Source organism: Chlorocebus sabaeus, chromosome 6 (genome assembly GCF_047675955.1).
Source record: "Chlorocebus sabaeus isolate Y175 chromosome 6, mChlSab1.0.hap1, whole genome shotgun sequence".
NCBI lineage: Eukaryota > Metazoa > Chordata > Mammalia > Primates > Cercopithecidae > Chlorocebus > Chlorocebus sabaeus.
Window position 1 is genome coordinate 56,831,381 of NC_132909.1, and position 9,022 is coordinate 56,840,402.

General features: G+C 46.7%; 1 protein-coding gene across 1 annotated transcript in view; it reads right to left on the reverse strand.

The window, feature by feature from the left end:
* CATSPERD (cation channel sperm associated auxiliary subunit delta) overlaps positions 1–9,018 on the reverse strand; it is a 58,223-nt gene extending 49,205 nt beyond the window's left edge. The window contains exons 1-4 of the mRNA XM_073017065.1: positions 8,845–9,018; positions 5,617–5,671; positions 3,075–3,151; positions 454–526 (exon numbers count right to left, since the gene is read on the reverse strand). Coding sequence (XP_072873166.1) covers positions 454–526; positions 3,075–3,151; positions 5,617–5,671; positions 8,845–9,008 — 369 coding nt within the window. The 5' untranslated portion in view covers positions 9,009–9,018. The remainder of the gene's footprint in view (positions 1–453; positions 527–3,074; positions 3,152–5,616; positions 5,672–8,844) is intronic.
* Positions 9,019–9,022: the final 4 nt, after the last annotated feature.

Below are 9,022 nucleotides of genomic sequence, written 5' to 3' on the forward strand. Positions count from 1 at the left end.
TTTTTTAGACAGAGTTTCACTGTTTTTGCCCAGGCTGGAGTGCAATGGCGCGATCTCGGCTCACTGCAACCTCCGCCTCCCGGGTTCAAGCGATTCTCCTGCCTCAGCCTCCTGAGTAGCTGGGATTATAGGCATGTGCCACCACCCCGGCTAATTTTGTATTTTTAGTAGAGACGGGGTTTCTCCATATTGGTCAGGCTGGTCTTGAACTCCTGACCTCAGGTGATCCACCTGCCTCGGCCTCCCAAAGTGCTGGGATTACAGGCATGAGCCACCGCGCCCGACAACCAGCCCTCTTTAGGCTTAGAAATTACCCTTAACGTCTTTAAGAGGAACATTGTAAAATAAACCTCTAAACTAAAAAGAACAGACCACTCTGATATTTCTGATCTGTATTTTCCCCTGAGTATTACTTATACTAGCATCCTTCAGATCGTTCTGTAAAATAACTACCTGCATTGATGTAGGGATGGTAAATGGAAGGAGACTAGTCTCAAAGTTATCTGTTGTGAAAAAAACTTGTTTTCTGAAATAAACAATGAATGAGTTAAATTAGGATAATGTCACACAAGGAAAGAAAAAAGACAATAGAAGTACTCTAAAATGTTTCCACTCAAACAAAATTTGTATTGTAACCAGGAATCATTTAGATATAATTCACTTATGTTGCATAAATAAACCTCTGTTGTCCAGGTATTTGACTTCCAGAAATAATATAAATAATAGTTTAAATGTGTGAACACATCAAACATAGAACTATATAAAATGTACATTGAGTGACAGGATGGACTTCAGTTTTATAATTTATATGGCTCTAATTCCACTAAAGTAAATAGTTTTAGATCAGGAATGTGTATATGAGAAAGAAACAATTTGTTCTTTCATATAGGAAACTTTTAAATAGGAAAAGGCCATCCACGAACATGGTATATCATTTCATTATCCAGATCTCCTCCCCCAACTCCCCAATAAATTTTATGGTTTTCAACAGATAAGAATTACTGAGTTGGCCAGGTGTGGTGGCTCATGCCTGTAATCCTAGCACTTTGGAAGCCAAGGCAGGCAGATCATCTGAGGTTAGAGGAGTTCGAGACCAGCCTGGCCAACGTGTTGAAACCCCATCTCTACTAAAAACACACACGAAAATTAGCCAGGTGTGGTGGCACACACCTGTAATCCCAGCTACTCAGGAGGCTGAGGCAGGAGAATTGCTTGAACCCGGGAGGCAGGGGTTGCAGTGAGCCAAGATCATGCCACTGCACTCCGGCCTGGGCGACAAGAGCAAAACTCTGTCTCAAAAAAAAAAAAAAAGAAAAAGAATTACTGAGTTAATTCCTATTCCTTTTAAAGTCTTTGTTGCCATCACGAAAGGTATTTTTCATAATAGCCTTTAAAAAGAGAGAGAGAGAGAGGGATGGCTGGGTGTGATGGCTCATGCCTATAATTCTAGCACTTTGGGAGGCCCAGGTGGGTGGATCACCTGAGGTCAGGAGTTCGAGACCAGCCTGGCCAGCATGGTAAAAACCCTGTCTTTACTAAAAATACAAAAATTAGCCGGGCGTGGTGGTGCACACCTGTAGTCCCAGCCACTTAGGAGGCTGAGGCAGGAGAATCGCTGGAACCCAGGAGGTGGAAGTTGCAGTGAGCCGACATTGCACTACTGCACTGCAGCCTGGGCAACAAAACAAGATTCTGTCTCCAAAAAAAAAAAAAAAAAAAAAAAGAGAGAGAGAGAGAGAGAGAGAGATGGGTCTTACTATGTTATTCAGGTTGGTTTTGAACTCGTGGGTTCAAGGAATCCTCCTGCCTCAGCCTCCCAGCCATAATGACGTTTTATAATTGGTCATGGTTGATTTGTAAAAGAGCTGCTGATGACAGAGACGGTCTCTGTCCTCCAGACAGGGTACAACAGTGTGTTCGTGGCTTACTGCACTCTCAAACTCTTATGCTCAAGTAAACCTCCTACCTCGGCCTCCCAAGTAGCTGGGACTACAGGTGCACACTGCCAACCCCAGATAATTTTCTTTTTCTTTCTTTCTTTCTTTTTTCTTTTTTTTTTTTGAGACAGAGTCTCACTCTGTCGCCAGGCTGGAGTGCAGTGGTGCGATCTCAGCTCACTGCAACCTCCGACTCCTGGGTTCAAGTGATTCTCCTGCCTCAGCCTCTCAAGTAGCTGGGACTATGGGTGGGCGTCACCACGCTCAGCTAATTTTTGTATTTTTAGTAGAGAAGGTGTTTCACCATATTGGTCAGGCTGGTCTCGATCTCCTGACCTCGTGATTCCTGCACTTCGGCCTCCTAAAGTGGTGGGATTACAGAGGTGAGCCACCGTGCCCGGCCCACCCCAGCTAATTTTCTGTATTTATTTATTTTTTTTTGGTAGACACTGGGATCTTGCTATATTCCCAGGCTGGTCTTGAATCCCTAGCTTCCAGCGATCCTCTGGCGATCCTCCTGCCTTGGCCTCCCAAAGTGCTGGTACTATAGGCATGAGTCACTGCACCTGGCCTCCGGTCCCCTTTTTGATGCTGCCAGACTGATGTCTTGAATACAAACAGAAGTCATGCAGCCCCACATCCTCCACTGCCCTCAGGGTGAGGGTGGGCATCTTGGCACGGTGGACATACTTGGTTTCCTAACCTGCTACCCTTACGAACTCACGTGCATGCTGGGCATGGTGTTTTCATTCCTTTGAATGCTCTGCTCTAAGCCCATACACATCTGGCCGCTCCCACCATCCCAGTGAACTCCTATTCATCCTTCAAAACCCAGTTTTGTCATCGACTCCCCAGTGGAAATTTCCTAGGCATTTTTTCCTGAGGCATCCTAACAGTGCTTATACCAAGCATCTTTGACAGGTGGTACCACACTATACTGCAGTTCTTTTAGTTCCTGGCTGATCTCTTCATCTCCCTTCCTCCAATTCCAGCCCCTGACTATGGACTCCCTACAGGCCAGCACCTAGCAACACATGGCAGAGCCGTCTTCTTTAATGTTTGTTGAATGAATGAATGAGGACAAATCTAAAGATTTAATTTAAAAGGAAGGTAACGGTACATAAAATTGCTACTTACCCTAGATATAGTGCTATATTTTTCTTGCAAGGATGTTTAATCAAACGTGTTGTTGTAGATCGAAAATACAGGTGGTCCTAGAGAGATAATCACAAAATCTTAATAATATCAATAACCATAAACGGCTGGTAGAAATAATTTTTAATACACACCATTATCAGCATAAAGGGTGAAATCTGAATTAGGTAGGTGGATTGTACCAATGTCATTTTCCTGCTTTGACCTTGTACTATGATCATGTCAGATGTGACTGCTGGGGGAAGCTGGCGGAAGGGTTTGGGACCTCCCTGTACTGTTTTTGCAACTTGCTGCAAATATGTAATTATGTCCAAATAAACAGTTTTTTTAAATTCACAGGGTGGGCCAGGTGTGGTGGCTCATATCTGTAATCCCAACACTTTGGGAGGCTGAGGTAGGAGGATTTCTTGAGGCCAGGAGTTTGAGACCAGCCTGAGCAGCTTAACAAGACCACATCTCTACAAAAAATACAAAAATTAGCTGGGCATGGTAGTGCATGCCTGTAGTCCCAACTACTGGGGAGCCTGAGGCAGGAGGATGGCTTGAGCCCAGTTGTAGGCTGCAGTGAGCTATGATCTCAGCACTGCACTACAGCCTAGGCAACAAAGAGAGACCTGTCTCTAAAAGAAATGATAATTTAAAAATTAAAAAATTTCAGGCCAAATGCAGGGGCTCACCCCTGTAATCCCAGCACTTTAGGGGACCGAGGCAGGTGGATCACGAGGTCAGAAGTTTGAGACCAGCAGGGCCAACAGGGTGAAACCCCATCTCTACTAAAAATACAAAAATTAGATGGGTGTGGTGGTGCACGCCTGTAATCCCAGCTACTTGGGAGGCTGAAGCAGGAGAATTGCTTGAACCCGGAAGGTGAAGGTTGCAGTGAGCCGAGATTGCGCCACTGCACTCCAGCCTGGGCGACAGAGCAAAACTCCGTCTCAGAAAAAAATAAAAATAATTAATTAATTAACAGGATAATTATTCATATCACATCTCATACTTATACATGTTACTATTTGTTTACAGATGATTAGTTATTTGAAAGGCCAGAGAATGATAAATATTAACAAGTTAGAAACCAGTCACTTGAAGATTGTTTCAAAATGCTGACACCATTTGTGAAATTATGCAGTTTTTTTTTTTTTCTTTTCTGAGACAGAGTCTTGCTCTGTCATTCCAGGCTGGAGTGCAGTGGTGCGATCTTGGTTCACTGCAACCTCTGCCTCCTGGGTTCAAGCAACTGTCCTGACTCAGCCTCCCAAGTAGCTGGGATTACAGGCGCCCACCACCACGCCTGGCTAATTTCTGTATTTCTAGTAGACACGGGGTTTCACCATATTGGCCAGGCTGGTCCTGAACTCCTGACCTCAGGAATCCACCCGCCTCGGCCTCCTAAAGTGCTGGGATTACAGGCATAAGCCACCTCGCCTGGCCGAAATTATGCAATTTTGTCAATAGGAAACGAATTTGAACTGACAGAATATTTTTTCTTCATGCATTTTAAGCATGAAGTAAACTGACATTTCCTGTGACACTCTATGAGGTAAACAAAGTAACAGGGTTTGCTTCTACTGTTACTCTGCATTTTAAAATCTCCTATCAAGGCTGGGCACAGTGGTGAACGTCTGTAATCCCAGCACTTTGGGAGGCTGAGGCAGGTAGGTTACTGAAGTCCAGGAGCTCGAGACCAGCCTGGAAAACATGGCAAAACCTTGTCTACAAAAATACAAAAGTTAGCTGGGCGTGGTGGCACACACCTGTAATTCCAGCTACTAGGGAGGTTGAGGCATAAGAATCGCTTGAGCCAGGGAGGCAGAGGTCATGGTGAGCCGAGATGGCGCCACTGCACTCCAACCTGGGCAACAGAGCAAGACCCTGTCTCAAAACATGAAATCTCCTGAGAGAGAAGTAAACAGAACACTCAATAAAAACTCAAGACCATCTTAGTTCTATTCCCACTTCTTCCTCTTGGCGCTGTTCGGATGACTTGATCTCTCTAAACTTGTTTCGCAGTGAAATGGGGAAGATTAATCCCTACTTCAAAGGGGAATGAATTGTAAAGATTGAGTAATGAGGTCGGGCGCGGTGGCTCAAGCCTGTAATCCCAGCACTTTGGGAGGCCGAGGCGGGTCGATCACGAGGTCAGGAGATCGAGTCCACCCTGGCTAACAAGGTGAAACCCCGTCTCTACTAAAAATACAAAAAAAAAAAAAAAAAAAACAAAAAAAAAAAAACTAGCCGGGCGTGGTGGCAGGCGCCTGTAGTCCCAGCTACTCGGGAGGCTGAGGCAGAAGAATGGCGTGAACCCGGGAGGCGGAGCTTGCAGTGAGCTGAGATCGTGCCACTGCACTCCAGCCTGGGCGACACAGTGAGACTCCGTCTCAAAAAAAAAAAAAAAAAAAAAAAAGACTGAGTAATGATCTTAAATGCCTGACAACACTGGCACCCAAGAAATACAAGGAAGTGTTACCTCTGATCTTGTAATTAGATAAAAGTGAAGGATGAATTTAAGTGTGGAACCACATACCCCTTGAACGTCCTGTATGACATTAAACACTTTTCCTGTCCTCACTGTGCGAGCACTAGAAGGTGACAAGAAAGATCATCTGTCAATTTTTATTGAATATTCAGCGGCTTGACTCCTCCTACTCAGCCACCTCAGGGTTAACCCTAAAGTATCTGTTCTTTTTTTTTTTTTTGAGACGGAGTCTCACTCTGTCGTCCAGGCTGGAGTGCAGTGGCGCAATCTCGGCTCACTGCCACCTCCGCCTCCCGGATTCAAGTGATTCTCCTGCCTCAGCCTCCTGCGTAGCTGGAACTACAGGCATGCGCCACAACGCCCGGCTAATTTTTTGTATTTTTAGTAGAGTCAGGGTTTCACTGTATTAGCCAGCATGGTCTCCATCTCCTGACCTCATGATCTGCCCGCCTTGGCCTCCCGCAGTGCTGGGATTACAGGCGTGAGCCACCGCGGCCAGGCGAGAATTTCTAAAGGCTCCTTCACAGACCCCAGTTGAGGAAGATTATGAAGTACTGCAACAAAGTATTCAGGGCTCCTTAAGAGAGTGTGTGGTGACTGGAAGGATGGTATAGTTTACAGCAGAGGTGCTCAATCTTGAATATGCATCAGAATCACTGGGGTTGCAGGGGGCGGGGAGGTGGTCTTGAAAAACTGTGGGGAAAAGAAAGATCAGACTGTGACTGTGTCTATATAGAAAGAAGTAGACATAAGAGACTCCATTTTGTTCTGTATTTGAGATGCTGTTAATCTGATTGTGACCCTACCCCCAACCTTGTCCTTGCAAGAGACATGTGCTGTGGTGACTCAAGGTTTAAAGGATTTTGGGCTGTGCAGGGTGTGCTTTGTTAAACAAGTGCCTGAAGGCAGCTTGCTGGTTAAAAGTCATCACCATCCTCTTAATCTCAAGTACCCAGGGGTACGCACACTGCCAAAGGTCGCAGGGACCTCTGCCTAGGAAAGCTAGGTATTGTCCAAGGTTTCTCCCCATGTGATAGTCTGAAATATGACCTCGTGGGAAGGGAAAGGCCTGATCGTCCCCCAGCCTGACACCCGTGAAGGATCTGTGCTGAGGAGGACCAGTACAAGAGGAAAGAAGGCCTCTTGGCGGTTGTTGGCGGTTGAGATAGAGAAAAGCACCTGTCTCCTGCCCGTCCCTGGGCAATGGAACATCTCGGTGTAAAACCCGATTGTATGTTCTGTTTACTGAGAAAGGAGAAAAACCGCCTTAGGGCGAAAGGTGGGACTTGCTAGCAATGCTGCTCTTTATGCACTAAAAAGGTTTATGAAGATGTTTGCATATGCATATCAAGGCACAGCACTTTTCCTTAAACTTATTCGTGTCACAGAGATCTTTATTCATATGTCTTACTGCTGACCTTCTCCCTCTGATGATCCTATTATCCTGCCACGTCCCTTTTTTCTAAGATGGTAAAGATAATCATCAATAAATACTAAGGGAACTCAGAGACCGGTGCCGGTGTGGGTCCTCTGTCTGCTGAGCTCTGGTCCCCGGGGCCCACTTTTTCTTTCTCTATACTTTGTCTCTGTGTCTCATTTATTTTCTCAAGTCTCTCGTTCCACCTAACGAGAAACGCCCACAGGTGTGGAGAGGCAGGCCACCCTTCAACAAACCACGGTTTGCTGGGTCCCACTGCCAAGTCCCCGACTCAGTAGGTCCAGGGAACTGCATTTCTAAGCAATTACAATAAATTCCCAGCTGATCTTGATGCTGCTGGTCCGAGGACCATTGTTTAAGAGCCTGTGTGGGGAAATAAGAAAACTGGATATAATCCATCTTTTCAGACCTCGAGACAAATCCTATTAGTAAATTTCACTGGAAAATCTTTCTCCCCACTTACTAGCTATGTGTTGTTAGGTAAGGGTGTCTTTAATTTTCTTAAGTATGCTTTTATATCTATGAAATAAGGGTACTGGCCAGGCGCGGTGGCTCACGCCTGTAATCCCAGTACTTTGGGAGGCCAAGCTGGGCGGATCACGAGGTCAGGAGTTCGAGACCAACCTGGCCAACATGGTGGAACCCTGTCTCTACTAAAAACACAAAAAATTAGCTGGACGTGGTGGCGGGTGCCTGTAATCCCAACTACTCTGGAGGCTGAGGCAGGAGAATTGCTTGAACCTGGGAGGCGGAGGTTGCAGTGAGCCTAGATCGTGCCACTGCACTCCAGCCTGGGCAACAAGAACAAGACTCCATCTCAAAAAAATAATAATAATAAAATAAGGGTATGGCTGGGCGTGGGTGACTCACATCTGTAATCCCAACACTTTGGGTGGCTAAGGCAGGAGGATCACAGGAACCTAGGCGTTCAAGACCAGCCTGGGCAAAACAGTGAGACCCATTCCCCCCTTTTTTTCTTTGATTGAGTCTCCCTCTGTTACCCAGGCTGGAGTGAGATCTCGGCTCACTGCAACCACCACCTCCTGGATTCAAGCGATTTTTCTGCCTCAGCCTTCCAAGTAGTTGGGATTACAGGCACCTGCCACCAATCCCGCCTAATTTTTGTATTTTTAGTAGAGACAGGGGTTTCATCATGTTGGCCAGGCTGGTCTGGAACTCCTGACATCAAGTGAGTGATCTGCCCACCTCCGCCTCCCAAAGTGCTGGGATTACAGGTGTGAGCCACTGTGCCCAGCCAGTGAGACCCTATCTGTACAAAATAATAATAATAATAAGTAAAATAAATAAGGTTAAGGAATCATTACTCTAGGAAACTTCCTGTAAACATCAAATGAGACCATACACCCTAAGAATACAGCTCACAGGTTCCTACTGAATGTGACAGTTTAGTCCAGGTGGGAGTTCCCTGAGGGCAGGAATGGAGTTTCAGCAACTGGTCCCCATGGCAGGTTGGAGTATCCACTAACCTAACATTTACTGAAATTTCAAAATGTGCTGGGTAAGGCTGGGCGCGGTGGCTCACGCCTGCAATCCCAGCACCTTGGGAGGCGGCGGTTGCAGTGAGCCGAGATCGCCCCACTGCGCTCCACCCTGGGCAATAGAGCAAAAACTCCGTCTCTAAAAAGAAAAACAAGTGGGAGGGCTTAATATCGGGCTGGGACGGTGGGGTGGAATAGGGTGAGCGAGGCGTCAAGTTCGATTCCTAAAAAGAGTAAAAGGGGAGCCTCAGAGAGGTTGGGGAGCTGGCCTCGGCTCCAAGATGAACCAGCACCCTCCTGACCCCCGGGAGCACCCCAGCCCCAGGAGGGCAGCCCCACCGGCAGAGCGGCTGAGCTGTGACCAGCGGTCGAAGCCACATGGTCACAGCCGCCACCAGCATCAACATCAGCATCGACTTGGCCCTCCGCCGCCACCACTGCCCCTCAACCGCCACCGGGAGTCGCTGCACAGTCTGAGTAGGGGCAGACTGAAGCCTGCGCATGCGCACCAATGAGT